The sequence below is a fragment of the Anser cygnoides genome, chromosome 12 (genome assembly GCF_040182565.1).
Source record: "Anser cygnoides isolate HZ-2024a breed goose chromosome 12, Taihu_goose_T2T_genome, whole genome shotgun sequence".
In the NCBI taxonomy this organism is placed as follows: Eukaryota; Metazoa; Chordata; class Aves; order Anseriformes; family Anatidae; genus Anser; species Anser cygnoides.
Genome location: NC_089884.1, coordinates 11,329,940 through 11,346,326, shown reverse-complemented (window position 1 = coordinate 11,346,326; position 16,387 = coordinate 11,329,940). Strand labels below are relative to the sequence as shown.

General features: G+C 49.7%; 1 protein-coding gene across 1 annotated transcript; it reads right to left on the bottom strand.

The window, feature by feature from the left end:
- Positions 1-12,207: 12,207 nt before the first annotated feature.
- LOC106033169 (olfactory receptor 14C36-like) lies at positions 12,208-13,632 on the bottom strand. Its single transcript, XM_067004576.1, has one exon. The coding sequence runs from the start codon at positions 13,630-13,632 to the stop codon at positions 12,676-12,678; it is 957 nt and encodes a 318-aa protein (XP_066860677.1). The 3' UTR covers positions 12,208-12,675.
- Between the last annotated feature and the right edge of the window lie 2,755 nt (positions 13,633-16,387).

Genomic DNA, 16,387 nt, shown 5'->3' with positions numbered 1-16,387 from the left:
CCTGTCCATTCAGAGGTGTACCAGCTGAAGGACACCCTTCTAGGAACCTCACCTGCACTGTCTTGCAGCAAGAAACTTACCATACCAAGAGCTGTGAAGATTTGTTCTGCACTGAGCTCTCCTCTGCCCCCACACTCATTCTGCTGCCATTAATTCCTTTCTGTTTTGGTGACTGCAGTCAGAGCCCACAGTCCTGTTGTGCTGTGCAGAGGGGCTGCTCCTGGGCAGAGCTGTCTGTCTGCAGCACTGCCCGCTTGTCAGGAGCTCCCTCCAGCCCAGGAGCCTGACCCAGCTCAGCAGCAGAGGCCCAACCCAAGGTATTCCTTGATTTGTCCCATTGGGCTCCATGAAGATGTCCTTGGGGCTACGGCTCACAGCTCCTGAGAGATCTGTCCTCTTCTGCAGAGGTAATGTGGATTTAAGGTATAGCTGAAGAATGGCTTTTACTTTTTATTGAACTGCATGTTCCTTTGTTTTGGTCTGTTGGCAGTTAAGAAGCATCCTTCTCTGTCTGCAGGCTGGTCCTTCTCCAAGAAAATCAGGCTAAAGTGCTAACAGTCTTAAAGAAGTAGTTATATAATTTAGTGGAGAAAGCCCAGATTTAGCAAAGCTGATCAAGTCCTGGGTGACTGATGAGAGACACGGTGGGCTTGGCGGGTAGGGACGAAAGACCGCCCATACAGTGTCTGACAGAAAGGGTTCTGATTTCCCTGCATATTCAGACTCTACTGGGAGACACTCAGGATCATTATCAGTTGCTGATACCACTTCATCTCTAAACAGAAAAATGAAGGAGTGTGGGAAGAAAAAAAAAAATCCTTTCTTATTGGTATTTAGTATTGAAATCTTCTGCCTTACACTACAGCCCTGAAATCCTCTCATTAGTTGCATAGATATTAAATACTTGAGGATATTAGGCACAGTCTTGGCTTCTTAGGGAGTTTTTTGCGCGATAAGGAGCCCTCTGGTGCCCAGTTGTTGAACTGCGGGTGCTGGAAGATGGAACAAGGCTCGAAAGAAGGAAGTCAGACGCAAACCTCCCAGGTTCTGCAAACCTTCCTACTTTCCTTTCAGAAAGCATTAGTGGGCCCCGTGAGGGCCGTCACTGAAGAGACCGTGGAGGGAACGATCGGACAAGGCGCCCATCCCTGGGGAATGGTGAGGTAGGAGGTCAGAAGCATTGGTTACAGGGGGAAAACCAAATGTGGAAGCAGCTCTGATGGCAAGTAAAAGCCCTTTATGTTGTTCACCAAGCAGAACAGCCAAGCCCTGGCCCTCATCCCCTGGCAAGGGGGATCCTTTCCTTCAAGGGATACTCAGGGTCTGCTGCTGGGGGCAGTGGGGTATGGTGAGCAATTCTGAGTGGAGGAGAGCAGCAGGCTACTTCCCGGGCTCTTTGTGGGGAGAGAAGGCAATAGTCCTCTAGGCTGTAAGAAGCCAGTGCTCCTCTCATGGGCCTCAGTGGAAGGAGACAACAGTCACAGCAAAGAGTACAAGGACCACAGCTCTGTTGGGGGCTGGCCAGGCACCAGGAGGGCCCCTGGCTGTCTCCAGCACTGGCTGTTCAACACTCTCCTATGCCTGTGCCTGCTTCTCTGAAGACTTTAACCCCTCTCTACTCCCAACCTCACTCTGACCCTGGGATCTCCCAAGCTGCCAGATTGCTGGCTCCTGTATCGGCTCCTGTCCACAGGCTGCAGCTCCGGCCTGGAGCCTGCTCCTGCAGGGCCTACCAGGTACGTAGGGGATCTCACAGTCAGTGTGCCAGGCAGGTGACATCTGCTGCCTATCGAGGATACTGATAGATCTGAGCATGAACACACAGATCCTCACCGTGAGTCAAAGGCTGACCTACCTGCTTCTCCATAAAAAGTGACCTCATAGTCCCTTTCCATACCACGTTCCTGCTGCTGGCCTATCAAGGCCAGAGACAGAAGTGGCCTCATGGTTACCTTTACAGCCATGTGCCTCCTGCTGGTCCGTGACCCTGAGGCACAGCTCATCATGGCATTCCCCACCATCTCCTCCTTGTGGCCTATGAACTGAGCAGGTGCATGTCACCTCACCTTCCTCCTCCAAAGCCATGCAACTACTCCCTGCCCCAAAGGGCCAAACAGCTTCAGTTAGGGTAGGAGTGGGGTTGAAGGTGAGGGGGGCTGTGTGTGGTTTGAAGGGCTTCAGGGATTAGGTGTTCAGGTTAGGGATTAGGGATTAGAGGTTGTCTTCCTGGGTTAAGGGTTTGGCAAGGGCTTAGAGGAAGGGTTTGGTGTTTGGCTCAAGGGACATGGTCAAGATTTGGGATAAGGGTAAGTTTTGTGGGTCAGAGTTCTGTTTAGGGCTGTGGTGAGGGCTGGGGTTAAGGCTGGAAATTCAATGATTGGGATTAATGCTAACAATTAAGGTGACCTATAGAATAAACATAATGTGTTAGGGCTCTGTTTTTTTTTCTTTGAGTTAAGGTTGGAGAAGTTAACAATAAGGGGAGTGGATTCCAGTCAGAAGAAGGGGTAGCATGTAGGGGATCAGTTAGGGCTATTAGTTAGTGGTAAGAAGTAGAATAAGGGCTTAACATGAATGTTTTCACAGTCAGTGTGACAGCGGCATCAACAGTACCTGAGGCCCTCTTACCTCCACAAAATCTTTCAGGCCTGCTCCACCACAGGCCTCTCCAGAGGCCACAGGGGCACTTCTGACAACAGGTGGATCTGGCCCAGTCAGCATGGGTTCATGAAAGGCAAGTCCTGCCTGACCATCCTCATCTGCTTCTATGGCCAGGTCACCCACCTGGTGGATGAGGGAAAGGCTGTTGACGTAGTCTACCTAGACTTCAGCAAAACCTTTGACATGGTCTCCCACAATATTCTCCTGAAGAAGCTGGCAGCCCATGGCTTGAACAGGTACACTCTTTGCTGGGTTAAAAGCTGGCTGGATGGATCAGCCACTTTCAGCAGTCTAAAGTTTGTCCTTATTCAGCTCAGGGAATGCTGCTGTCACTATTTGCCTAAACTGAAGACCAATGAAAAATACCTGTTTATCAAGTGCTCATTGAAGTTCTCCTCTTTAACTACCCTCCCAGAACCTCACTAATTAGGTGTACAAGATTTAAAGGCTTGAAGAAAATTGTCGAGACAGAGCTTGTTAGGCCTTTCTGCGTTTTAATGACCCTATGGTGTATTTGGTGCTCTGGTACCTCAGATACTGAGAAAAGATTGAAGAAATCTCTCAAGGAGCTCAAGTTAGAAGCAAACACCAAAGTTTCTTGGAGCATTAAATTGGCCCCACTGAAGGTCATTAAAGACAAAGCTTCCCCATGGAATTGATAGAGCAGATTGGCTGGAAGCCATGATTACAGGTAGACAAGGGCACTGTGCAGGTGGCTGTGGTGCTGAGAAAAGCCTTGGTTTGGACAGAGCAGAAAGGTCAAACCCTGACCACAGCCCTGGGAAGAGAAGTCCTGTCCCACACCCATGAGGCAGTGAGATGTGGGGTATGTGATGGTGGGTGAAGGAAAAGGGTGTGACACCACAGGGCCTGTCCACAGAGTGGCAAGGAGGCAACGAGGCCCCAGTGTCACGAGGACAACGTGTCTCCTCATAGGCCACAGTGGCAGAGACATCACCCATAGCCAAGGGGACAAAGACCTCTGTCCTGTTGGGGCCTCCAGCCTTGCCAGTGCCCTCTGCCATCTCCTCTGTAAGCTGACCTACACTGTCCCACACCTGCCCCTGTTTTCCTGCATCCTGTAGACACCCATCTCCCTTCCCCACCCTGCTCACACATTTCCATACATTCATGAATGTTGCTGAACTCTCACCGACGGTTCCTTGAAACACATAGCCATGGTCTGATCCTAGACTCCCTTAGCAAGAGCAGAAAGCTCTTGGCAAAAAGACTGTGGCAAACCAGACTGACTGCCTGCTCAAAAATTTGGCTGTTCAGGTCTCTGTCTGCAGGGAGTGCCTGAGCATGTGGCTGCCAATGGTGGGTGGCAGAGATACAGTCTGGGTGAGGTGCGAGCAGGTGGAGGATTTGACTAGCCTGGTAGCAGAGCTCAAGGAGGAGGTGGAGAAATTAAGGACCATCATGGAGTGTGATTGGGAGTTAGACTGGTGCTATGCCTGCTATGCCTGTGAGAAAGGCACTGGGGTGATACACCCCAAATAGTGGTGGACTCCCTGCCCTGTAGCTGTTGGGCAGAGGGAAGGGACCTAAGTGTTGAAGAGGAATGGAAAGAGGTCCCTGCTCAGCATCACAGGTGAGCCCCCTGCCTTCCGCCTTGCCTCCCCAGGCGCCCTTATACAATAGGTTTGAGGCACTGGAGCTTGAGGGATGGGTTGGTGAGGATGTGGGGGAAGGTCCACACACAGGAGGTTGTCTAGGGCAAGGAAGTCAACTCCACACCTCAAGATTTCCTCCACCAAGAAGGAAAGAAGGGTAATTGTCACAGGCGACTCCCTTCTGAGGGGAACAGAGGGCCCCATATGTTGGCCAGACTCTACCTGTAGGGAAGTCTTCTGCCTGCCTGTGGCCCAGGTCAGGGAAGTTACCAGGAAACTTCCTGGCCTGGTTGGCCCCTCCAATTATTATCCCTTACTGATTATTCAGGCTGGCAGAAATGAAATCTCTGAGAGAAGCCTGAAGGCTATCAAAAGGGACTTCATGGTATTGGAGTGCAGTTAGCGGATGGAGTGGGAGCACAGGTGGTGTTTTCCTCTATCCCTTCAGTGGCAGAGAGGGATACTGAGCAGACCTGGAAAGACCAGATGATAAATACATGGCTGAGAGGCTGGTGCCATCACAGGAATTTTGTTTTTTTGTTTGATCATTGGGAGGTTTATTCAGCACTTGGCCTGATGACTGCAGACGGGTCCCACCTGTCTCAAAGGGGGAAGGGGATCATAGCCCAGGAGCTGGCCAGGCTCCTTGAAAAGGCTTTAAACTAGGTACAAAGGGGGAAGGGGATGAAATGAGGCTTGATAGAGATGAGCCTGGGGGAGCAATGCCAGGGTTGGGGGTGAGGACAGTGGTGCAACTGAAGTACATCTACTCTAATGCACGCAGCGTGGGCAACAAACAGGAGGAGCTGGAAGCCATTGTGAAGCAGGCAAACTATGATGTCACCATCACTGAAATGTGGTGGAACCACTCCCATGACTGGAGTGCTGCAATGGATGGCCATAAGCTCTTCAGAAAGGATGGGCAACAAAGGAGAGGTGGTGGTGTGGCTCTCTATATCAGAGAGTGTTTCGATGTTGTTGAGCTTGGGTTTGGAAATGATAAGGTATAGTCCCTGTGGACAAGGATCAGAGGGATGGCCACCAAGGTGGACATCCTGGTGGGGGTCTGTTATAGACTGCCAAACCAGGATGAAGAGACGGATGAGGCATTCTACAAGCAGCTGGCAGAAGTCGCACGATTACCAGTGCTTGTTCTCATGGGGGACTTTAACTTCCCAGACTTATGCTGGAAATACAATACAGACCTGAGGAAGTAGTCTAGGAGGTTCCTGGAGTGGGTGGAAGACATCTTCCTGACTCAGATGGTTAGTGAAGCTACTGGGGGGGTACCCTGCCAGACCTGCTGTTCACAAACAGAGAAGGACTGGTGGGAGATGTGGTGGTCAGGAGCTGTTTTGGGCAGAGTGATCACAAAATGGTAGAGATCTCTACTCTTGGTGAAGTCAGGAGAAGGGTCAGTAAAACTGCTACCTTGGACTTCCAGAGGGCAGACTTTGAACTGTTCAGGACACTGGTAGGGAGGTTCCCTTGGGAGTCAGTCCTGAAGGGCAGAGGGGTCCAGGAAGGCTGGACGCTCCTCAAGGAGATCTTCAAGGCACAGGAGCAGGCTGTTCCTGTGTGCCGTAAGATGAGCCAGTGGGGAAGAAGACCAGCATGGCTGAACAGGGAACTTTTGCTGAGTCTCCAGGAGAAAAAGAGAGCTTAACGTCCAGTGGAAGAAGGGGCAGGCAACTCAGGGAGAGTACAAGGAAGTTGCCAGCATATGTAGGGAAAAAAATCAGGAAGGCCAAAGCCCAGCACAAGCTCAACCTGGCCACTATGGTGAAGGATAACAAAAATGTTTTTACAAATATATTAACAGTAAGAGGAGGGCCAAGGAGAATCTCCACCCTTTACTGGATGCGGGGGGGAACATGACTTCTGAGGATAAGGAAAAGGCTGAGGCTCTTAATGCCTTCTTTACATCTGTCTTTACTAGTCAGACCACTTATCCTTGATGTGCTCAGCCTCCCAACCTGGAAGTCTGGGACAGGGAACAGAAGAGACCCCCCACAGTTCAGGTGGAAACAGAGACTGCTGCTCCACCTGGACTGTCACAAGTCCCTGGGGCCAGATGGGATCCATCCAAGGGTGCTGAGGGAATTGGTGGTTGTGATTGCTGGGCCTCTTTCCATTATCAGCAGTCATGGTCATCCAGAGAGGTCCTGGATGACTGGAGACTTGGTAATGTAATGCCCATCTGTAAGAAGTCATAAAGAGGAGCTGAAAAACTACAGGCCTGTCAGGCTGACGTTGGTGCCAGGGAAGGTTATGGAACAGATCATCTTGAGTGCAATCACACAAGATGTGCAAGACAACAGGTGGATCTGGCCCAGTCAGCATGGGTTGATGAAAGGCAAGTCCTGCCTGACCATCCTCATCTGCTTCTATGGCCAGGTCACCCACCTGGTGGATGAGGGAAAGGCTGTTGACGTAGTCTACCTAGACTTCAGCAAAACCTTTGACATGGTCTCCCACAATATTCTCCTGAAGAAGCTGGCAGCCCATGGCTTGAACAGGTACACTCTTTGCTGGGTTAAAAGCTGGCTGGATGGATCAGCCACTTTCAGCAGTCTATCTAAGTTTGTCCTTATTCAGCTCCTCATCATTTATAATGTAATTGCTATTACATTAATTAATATTAATATTATTAATATTTATAATTTTCTATCTATCAGTATACAGTACTGTAGAGCTATCCTTTTTGGGTAGGAGAACCTCACTGGAGTCATAAAGCTGAGGAGTATGTTTTATTTTTTGGTAAATTGTCTCATGTTTTACTGTTACTTGTTTTAAAATAAGAAAAACCATTCTGTGACTGTGTGCAGCCAGTTCTCTAAGGAAAGCAGGTGGGATTTGGAGCAAAGGAGCAGTGAAATCTGGCTGCTGATTTCAGCGGAGATGTCTGGTGTAAGGAAAAGTGATGCAAGCCCCAGGTGGCCAATGAGAGAAATGGCTGTCCTGGTAAGGTGAGGAGCAAGGTTGTCCATCCAGTGACTGGCTTCAAGATACTGCTTTTCCAACCTAGCCAGACCTCCTTAGGAGAAGCACCAATTAGGGAATGCTGCTGTCACTATTTGCCTAAACTGAAGACCAATGAAAAATACCTGTTTATCAAGTGCTCATTGAAGTTCTCCTCTTTAACTACCCTCCCAGAACCTCACTAATTAGGTGTACAAGATTTAAAGGCTTGAAGAAAATTGTCGAGACAGAGCTTGTTAGGCCTTTCTGCGTTTTAATGACCCTATGGTGTATTTGGTGCTCTGGTACCTCAGATACTGAGAAAAGATTGAAGAAATCTCTCAAGGAGCTCAAGTTTCTTGGAGCATTAAATTGGCCCCACTGAAGGTCATTAAAGACAAAGCTTCCCCATGGAATTGATAGAGCAGATTGGCTGGAAGCCATGATTACAGGTAGACGAGGGCACTGTGCAGGTGGCTGTGGTGCTGAGAAAAGCCTTGGTTTGGACAAAGCAGAAAGGTCAAACCCTGACCACAGCCCTGGGAAGAGAAGTCCTGTCCCACACCCATGAGGCAGTGAGATGTGGGGTATGTGATGGTGGGTGAAGGAAAAGGGTGTGACACCACAGGGCCTGTCCACAGAGTGGCAAGGAGGCAACGAGGCCCCAGTGTCACGAGGACAACGTGTCTCCTCATAGGCCACAGTGGCAGAGACATCACCCATAGCCAAGGGGACAAAGACCTCTGTCCTGTTGGGGCCTCCAGCCTTGCCAGTGCCCTCTGCCATCTCCTCTGTAAGCTGACCTACACTGTCCCACACCTGCCCCTGTTTCCCTGCATCCTGTAGACACCCATCTCCTTTCCCCATCCTGCTCACACCAGGGCATTTCCATACATTCAAGAACGTTGCTGAACTCTCACCGACGGTTCCTTGAAACACATAGCCATGGTCTGACCCCAGACTCCCTTTGGGTGACCTCTGGCACTACAGTGCTCTCCTTTGAGGGACATTTCTTTCTTCCTCATTCCCACTCCCCACATTTATAGCTACACCTTGTGACTGTTTATCTTTTTCCTACTGTTTTCTACTACTAAGCCAAGCGTCACCATCACAAAAACCTCTCCTCAGATAGGTGTCCCAACCCACCAGCCTTCCTGTGGTCTATCATGTAACCAGGCAGAAGTTGCCTCACAAACATCTCCCAAGCTATGGGCCTACTGCTGGCCTTTAAGCTTGTAGGATAGACATAACCAAGCCGTGTGCCTCCAGCTGTGCAGTCATGTACTCACGTGGAAGGATTATGACAACCTGTAATCAAGTCTTCCTGTATGTGCTTATCAGTTACTCAGGCAAGGGAGATTGCATAGTCACTATGCCAACCATACACCTTCTGCTGGACTATCAGGAACACTGGCAAATGTGAGCCTAAATGCACAGATCCCAGCCAGGAGTCAAGGGCTGACCTCTGACCTACTTCACTAAAAATGACCTCACAGCCCCTTTGCCTGCTACATTCCTCATGGTGGCCTATCAGCTGCAGAGACTCAAGGTGATCGGTTCCAGGGCAGACGCGTATTGCAGCAGGTCCAGTTGATGGGCAGAGGCCAATGGGATGAGGTTCAACAGGGCTAAGTGCCGGGTCCTGCACTTTGGTCACAACAACCCCATGCAGCGCTACAGGCTTGGGGCAGAGTGGCTGGAAAGCTGTGCAGAGGAAAAGGATCTGGGTGTGCTGATTGACGCTCACCTGAACATGAGCCAGCAGTGTGCCCAGGTAGCCAAGAAGGCCAACGGCATCCTGGCTTGTATCAGGAATAGTGTAGCCTGCAGGACCAAGGAGGTGATCATCCCCCTGTACGCTGCTCTGGTGAGGCTGCACCTTGAGTACTGTGTTCAGTTTTGGGCCCCTCACTACAAGAAGGACATCGGGGCCCTGGAGCATGTGTCCAGAGAAGGGCTATGAAGCTGGTGAAGGGCCAGGAACACGTCTTATGAGGAGCGGCTGAGGGAATTGTAGTTGTTTAGTCTGGAGAAGAGGAGGCTCTGGGGAGACCTTATTGCTGTCTACAACTACCTGAAAGGAAGCTGTGGGGAGCTGGGGGTTGGCCTCTTTTCACAGATAACTGGCAATAGGACTAGAGGGAATGGCCTCAAGTTGTGCCAGGGGAGGTTTAGTTTGGAAATTAGGAGAAATTTCTTCTCAGAAAGAGTGGCCAGGCATTGGAACAGGTTGCCCAGGGAAGTGGTGGCATCACAGTCCCTGGAGATGTTCAAGGAAAGGTTGGACATGGTGCTTAGAGACATGGTTTAGTGGGTGACATTGGTTGTAGGGTGATGGTTGGTCCAGATGATCTTGAAGGTCTTTTCCAACCCTAATGGTTCTATGATTTTGTGATCTTTGTGGCCCTTCTCTGGAGTTTTTCTAAAACACCCATGTCCTTCTTGTGCTGGGGGTCCCAAAGCTGAACACAGCTATTATAGTAGTAATATCACAATGATCAGGTGAAATCCCTGGTGTCTGCCACAAAGCAGTCTGACACTGGGCTGTCGCCAGTTTGGGGAGTATCTTGGCAGGGAATGCCCTGGATGGTCTCAGCTGAGTTTAGAGAAAACATGAGCTAGCACCAAGGAAGTCCTACAGCATACTGGCCAGAGGAACAGGACCACAGCCAGTTGGAAGAGGGAACTGATTGTCCCTTGATGTTGCGTACTAGAGTACATTGAGATAGCCTGTCCTGCTTTGGTCTTCCCAATAAAAGAGAGGCTTAAGTGACTTTCTTGGAGTGTATCCAAATCTTTCAGGGTTGACACTTTCAGGCAGATGACACCAAGCTGAGTGGTGCAGTTGAAACAACAGAAGGAAGGAATGCCATCCAGAGGGACCTGTAGAGGCTTGAGAAGTGGGCCCACATGAACCATACGAAGTTCAAAAACATGAGGTCCTGTACCTGGGTCAGGGTAATCCCAATCACGAATCCTGGCTGGGCAGTGAGTATACTGAGAGCCACCCTGCAGAGAAGGACTTGGTGTTCCTGGTGGATGAAAAGCTTGGCATAAGCTGGCAATGTGTCCTTGCAGCCCAAACAGCCAACAAATATCATGGGCTGACATCAAAAGAAGAGTAGTCACCAGGTCGAGGGAGGTGATTTTCCCCCTCTATTCTGCTCTTGTGAGACCCCACCTGGAGTACTACATCCAGCTCTGGGGCACCCAGCATCAAAAGGACATGTAAGGAAGAAATTCTTCACCATGAGGGTGGTGAGGCACTGGACCAGGTTGCCCAGAGAAGTTGTGGGTACCGTATCCCTGGAAGTGTTCAAGACCAGGTTGAATGGGGCATTAGGCAACTTGATCGTGTGAAAGATGTCCCTGTGCATGGCAGGGGAGTTGGACTAGATGGTCTTTAAATGTCCATTCCAACCCAATCTCTCCTATGATTCGATGATTCTATGATCCTATAATTCTATACAGTAGGTGATCCCCAGCCTGGACTATGGTGTCCCTTTCTCTGCCTTCACCATGCCAGCTCATCAAGACAGAACAAACTGAATTGGGGCCCCCGGGTTCCTCAGCAAGCTCCAACTCAGCTGGCTTCTCTAGCTCTGGGGGCTATCCTAATTCTCAAAAAAAGCTATTGGTAGGGCTTCTGGCCACTTTAGCTGAGCTTCCTGCCAAATTTTAGTTAACTGCCTTTTTAGTGTTTGATTCATTCTTTCTACTCATCCACTTGTCTACTTGATTGTGGTCTCAGAGTAGTATGTAAATCCACCTTAATCTGTAACGCTCCCGATATTTCTTGAACTACTTGTGATATAAAATGAGGTCCATTGTCTGAGGAAAATCCCTCTGGTGTTCCAAAGTGTGGGATTACTTCTTTCAGTAAAGGCTTTATGACCTCCCTAGCTTTATTAGATTAGCATGGGAAGGCCTCTGGCCATTCAGTGAGTGTGTCCACCAGTACTAGAAGATATCGATATGATCCTTGTCTAGGCAATTCGGAAAAGTCCACTTGCCAATACTTCCCAGGTTTCATCCCTTTTCTTATCTCCCCTGGTGGTGGTTTTGGTTGGATCTTGGGGTTGTTAGCACAGAATACAGGACACTTTTGCACTATTCGGTTTGCGATCGTTTGCATTTTTGGTCCAATTGGAAAGTGCTTCAGGCTATCTACCATGGCATCAGCACCAAAGTGTGTTCCTTCACATAAATCTTTCATTAGCTGTTCTGTTATAGTTTCTGTTATTAGGATCCTTGTTTTCTCCAGTTTAAGACTACACTGCTTTGGTCCTCTCAACAATAGAGAGGCTTAAGTGACTACCCTGGAGAGTGTCCAAAACTTTCAGGGTTGATGCTTGCAGGCAGATGACACCACGCTGAGTGGTGTAGTTGACATGACAGGAGGAAGGGGTGGTGTCCAGAGGGACCTCAAGAGGCTTGATGGGGCATTAAGCAACCTGCTCTAGTGAAAGATGTCCCTGTGCATGGCAGGGGAGTTGGACTAGATGGTCTTTAGAGGTCCCTTCCAACCCAATCCCTCCTATGATTCCATGATTTTATGCTTCTATAATTCTCTACCTTCACTTTCTCTGCTTTCACCATGCTCGCTCACCAAGACAGAACAGAAATCGGGGCCATGGGGCTCCTCAGCCAGCTCCCACATATCTCAGGTCTACCTGTGCCTACTGTGGGCACAATCTCCCCATTGTGGGAAATTGCAGAGTCCTCATTCCCTGCAGATATCTCAGCTTAGCACATTATCTTTGGGTGAGTCCACTCTGGGTGATTTTTCACTTTGTGGGGCTCCAGCCTTTGGCCTACCCATGGAAAAACAGTCCCTGGAGATACCCCAGCCTCTCCAGGCTGCTCCACACTTCACTCCTTGAAGACATCATCTGCATGTAACATGTGCCCAGGGAATGAAGCTCAGTGACCATTCACAATCTGCACTGTCATGGGACACCTATGGATGACTTCTCAATCCATCCCTGGGTCTCCAGTGGCTACCAACATCAATATGATCTTTTGTCTTCCAAATCCAACTATAAACAAACCTAGGGTGGGTGTTCACCCATTTGGGTGAAATAGCTTGAGCTTGTTAATACCATCATTGGAAGAAGAGCCCAGACTTCAGGCACTGCGCTGGAGAGATTCCATTTAATTACAGATACGATAGGAGGGCAGCGGCTCTGACACAGTGTTAGACACACTTTTATAGAGGCTTCAGGTGAGACAGAGAAAGTTGATTCCTCAGGAGAAGTTAGATGAATCCAAATGTAAACATAGGAACATAGTACCACAGATTACTACAAAATAATATCAACAGCAGTACTGATAATAAAAATCCAAATGGAATCCAAAGGAAGAAAAAAAGAAAGAAAGAAACAAAGAACAAAATGAACACAAAGTACAGTCCAGACATAGGATAACTTGAGAATCATTAGCATAGAGTGATGGGAAATTTATCACAACTGAGAAACATCCATGAAATCACTTTCTGTATGGCATCCTTGAGCTCCTTGTTCCTCATGCTGTAGATGAGGGGGTTCACTGCCGGCAGTAGCACTGAGTACAGAACTGTTGTCACCAGGTCCAGGGATGGGGAAGAGATGGAGGGGGGCTTCAGGTAGGCAAACATGGCAGTGCTGAGACACAGAGAGACCACGGCCAGGTGAGGGAGGCACGTGGAAAAGGCTTTATGCCTTCCCTGCTCAGAGGGGATCCTCAGCACAGCTCTGAAGATCTGCACGTAGGACAGAAAGATGAAAACAAAACAAACAAAAGCTAAACAGACACTAACCATGAGAAGCACAACTTCCCTCATGTAGAAGTGTGAGCAGGAGAGCTTAAGGATCTGGGGAATTTCACAGAAGAATTGGTCCACAGCATTACCTTTGCAGAGAGGTAGTGAAAATGTATTGGCTGTGTGCAGGACAGCATTGAGAAAGCCACTGCCCCAGGCAGCTGCTGCCATACTGGCACAAGCTCTGTTGCCCAGGAGGGTCCTGTAGTGTAGGGGCTTGCAGATGGCAACATAGCGGTCATAGGCCATGACAGTGAGAAGACACAATTCTGCTACAATCAAAAAGAGAAAGAGAAAGACCTGGGCAGCACATCCTGCATAGGAGATGGCCCTGGTGTCCCAGAGGGAGTTGGCCATGGATCTGGGCATAGTAACAGAGATGGAGCCCATGTCAAGGAGGGCAAGGTTGAGAAGGAAGAAGTACATGGGGGTGTGGAGGCGGTGGTCACAGGCTACAGCTGTGATGACAAGGCCATTGCCAAGGAGAGCAGCCAGGTAGATGCCCAGGAAGAGCCCAAAGTGCAGGAGCTGCAGCTCTCGTGTGTCTGCAAAGGCCAGGAGGAGGAACTCAGTGATGGAGCTGCCATTGGACATTTGCTGCCTCTGGATGTGGGGATCTGTCCAGAGAGGAAAAGGCAGTGAGAGGTTAGGAGAGTAATCGGTTTCTAAACTAATTCAATTTCTTATCAAAATCCCCCAAACTGCCTTTAACCTTCCAAGAAGAACTTTTTCAGGTGCCTTACATGACCTCTGTTTGATAGTATCTGAGGGTGTTACTGGGAGCAGGGCGGTTTAATGGGGACTGTTTAGCAGCAACCGTTAAATAAAAGCAGAGGATGATCTCAGCATAAATCCACTTACCATATCAAAGAGCTTTTTAGCATTGTCACTCCTGATTCAACCAAATTCTGAACAGGGCTGTAGGGATTGTATGTTTTGTTCCTGTGGCTGCACCAAACATTGGGAAGTGTTTTTAAGGCAGAAATCCTGGGCATCTCTACTGCACTGCAAATGAAACCATGTAGGTCTTGTGAGGCGCAGGTACTGTTCCTGAGGCCAGAGTGAGGAGAGCTGGTTTATACATCAGTCCTGGCCTCAGCTGCCCACTCCTGGCACCCCTCTGAGCTGGGCAAAGATCACACTCAGACATTTCCCTGCAAAGAACCTGGACACTGCTGAGATCAGAGGAAGCCAGGTTCCAAGTTCAGGTCTCCAAATCCCTCACCTGTCTCATCGCACTTGAGGAGGGCTTCACCCAGCTCTTCCTCCCAAGCAGGGCTCATTTCCACCCAAAAGGCTCATTGTAGCTGCCCAGTGTCACTTCCATGGCCTTAGCACCAAGGTGTCTTCTCCATGGATCTCCTGGAGAGCACAGAGATGCTATGGGAGAACTGTGCCTTTGTGGAGGGCAGCCTGCAGCCCAGGAGGACCCCCCAGGGAAAGACTCCAATGTCTTGATGATGGAGTGTCCTGAACAGCAGCATGCACACACACACACACGTGCAGTGCCCAGAGCCTTCAGGCTTGATGGGGACAAAGGAGGCAGGGAGAGGAGGGGAAACATGAAGAAATGCTTCTGGTGGCAGCTCTCTCTCACTGCCTGCCCATGTCGCTGCTGCCTGAAGCTGTCCCTGCCAGGAGCTGTTTCTCTGTCCCCACGTCTCCTCCTGTCCTCACAGATGTGTTCACAGATCCCATCCCGCACGCCCTGTGCTCAGCTTTGCCCTGCAGACAACGTCTGAGGACAGGACACTGTCTATGGGCATCACGGCATTTGCAGATCCTAATGACCATATGAGAAAAACCCTGAGGGGACCAGAAAGGTGAGCATGCAGCGTGTAGGCTGAGGGGTGTGAGGGGACTCTCTGAAGTTCATCACTGACATATTGATCTGCAACTGCAATTCTCTAGGAGTCTCAGTCTCCTGTACAATCCTGACAACTCATGTAACCTGTCTCCCCTCCACAGCAGGAATCTGAAAGCCCAAGCTCCAGGAAGTGTCTGCCCCTTCAGGTAGTCCATGCCTTGCCTTTCCTCTTGAAAATCACAGAATCACAGAACTGTAGGGGTTGGAAGGGACCTCAAGAGATCATCGGGTCCAACCCCTCTGCCAATGCAGGTTTCCTATAGCAGGTTGCCCAGGTAGGCATCCAGACAGGCCTTGAATATCTCCAGAGAAGGAGACTCCACAGCAATCCTGGGGAGCCTCTTCCAGTGCTCCATCACACTCACCGTGAAGAAGTTCTTTCACATGTTGGTGCGGAACTTCCTGTGATCCATTTTTTGGCCATTGCCCTTGTCCTGTCCCCATAAACCACTGAAAAGAGGTTGGCCAAATCCCTCTGTCTCCCACACTTAAGGCATTTGTAAACATTAACAAGATCCCCTGTCAGTCTTCTTTTCTCAAGGCTCAACAGAACCAGGTCTCTCAGCCTTTCTTCATAGGGAAGATGCTCCAGGCCCTGTATCATCTTTGTGGCCCTCTGCTGTACTCTTTCCAGGAGATCCCTGTCTTTTTTGTACTGAAAACCCCTCAGAAATGCCATTCTCTAGAGCCTCTTCTACTCCACCCAGGAGAAAGAGGGACAGTCATCGTTACATAAGCTATCAGCCCTTGGATGCGCCAGCTTTAGAAGACCCCTTGTGCAACCCCATCTGCATTGCCCTGCTGCCAGAGACTCACTCACGGTGTAACAAGCCTGCAGCTTTGTCCTGCCACACGCTGTCCTCTGTTGTTGCACTCTTCACAGACTTTAACCTCTCTCCTATACTCTCCCCTTGTAACCAGCAGCAGTGTCCCTAGCCCTGCTGTGCTGTGCAGAGGAGCTGCTCCTGGGCAGAGCTGTCTGTCTGCAGCGCTGCCGCTTTGCCAGGAGCTCCCTCCAGCCCAGGAGCCCAGAGCAGCTCAGCAGCAGAGGACCTGACCATAGCATCACTTGCTCTGTCCCATGGGGCTCCCTGGAGATGTCTCCAAGGCCTCAGGGCTGACAGCTCCTAAAAGGCAGCAGGATCTCTCCTGGGGTGTGTAGTCTGAAGCAGACTGAAGTAAATCCTGACCTTTCCTCTCTGAACATGGGAGAGACTGACATTAGGAGTGTGCTTTGTTCTCAGAGTGTGGCTGTCTAACAGGAGGTACAAGTAATTCCCTCCCTTAAACCCTGTTCCATACCCATTGGCTGGCAGAACACCTTGGCCATTACAGTCAGGGATCATTTCACCTCTCTGAACTTCCTTCACAATTTCTTTAAGCAGCTAAGAAAGAAGTGCCTAGCTCATTGGTGTCCTACCAGGAGAGAGGGTACCAGAATGCCCTAGAATTTCCCACAGAGAAAGGGGAATGGGACAGTCA

Coding starts and splice junctions, on each gene's coding strand:
- LOC106033169 (XM_067004576.1), bottom strand. CDS start 13,632: ATGTCCAATGGCAGCTCCATCACTGAGTTCCTCCTCCTGGCCTTTGCA.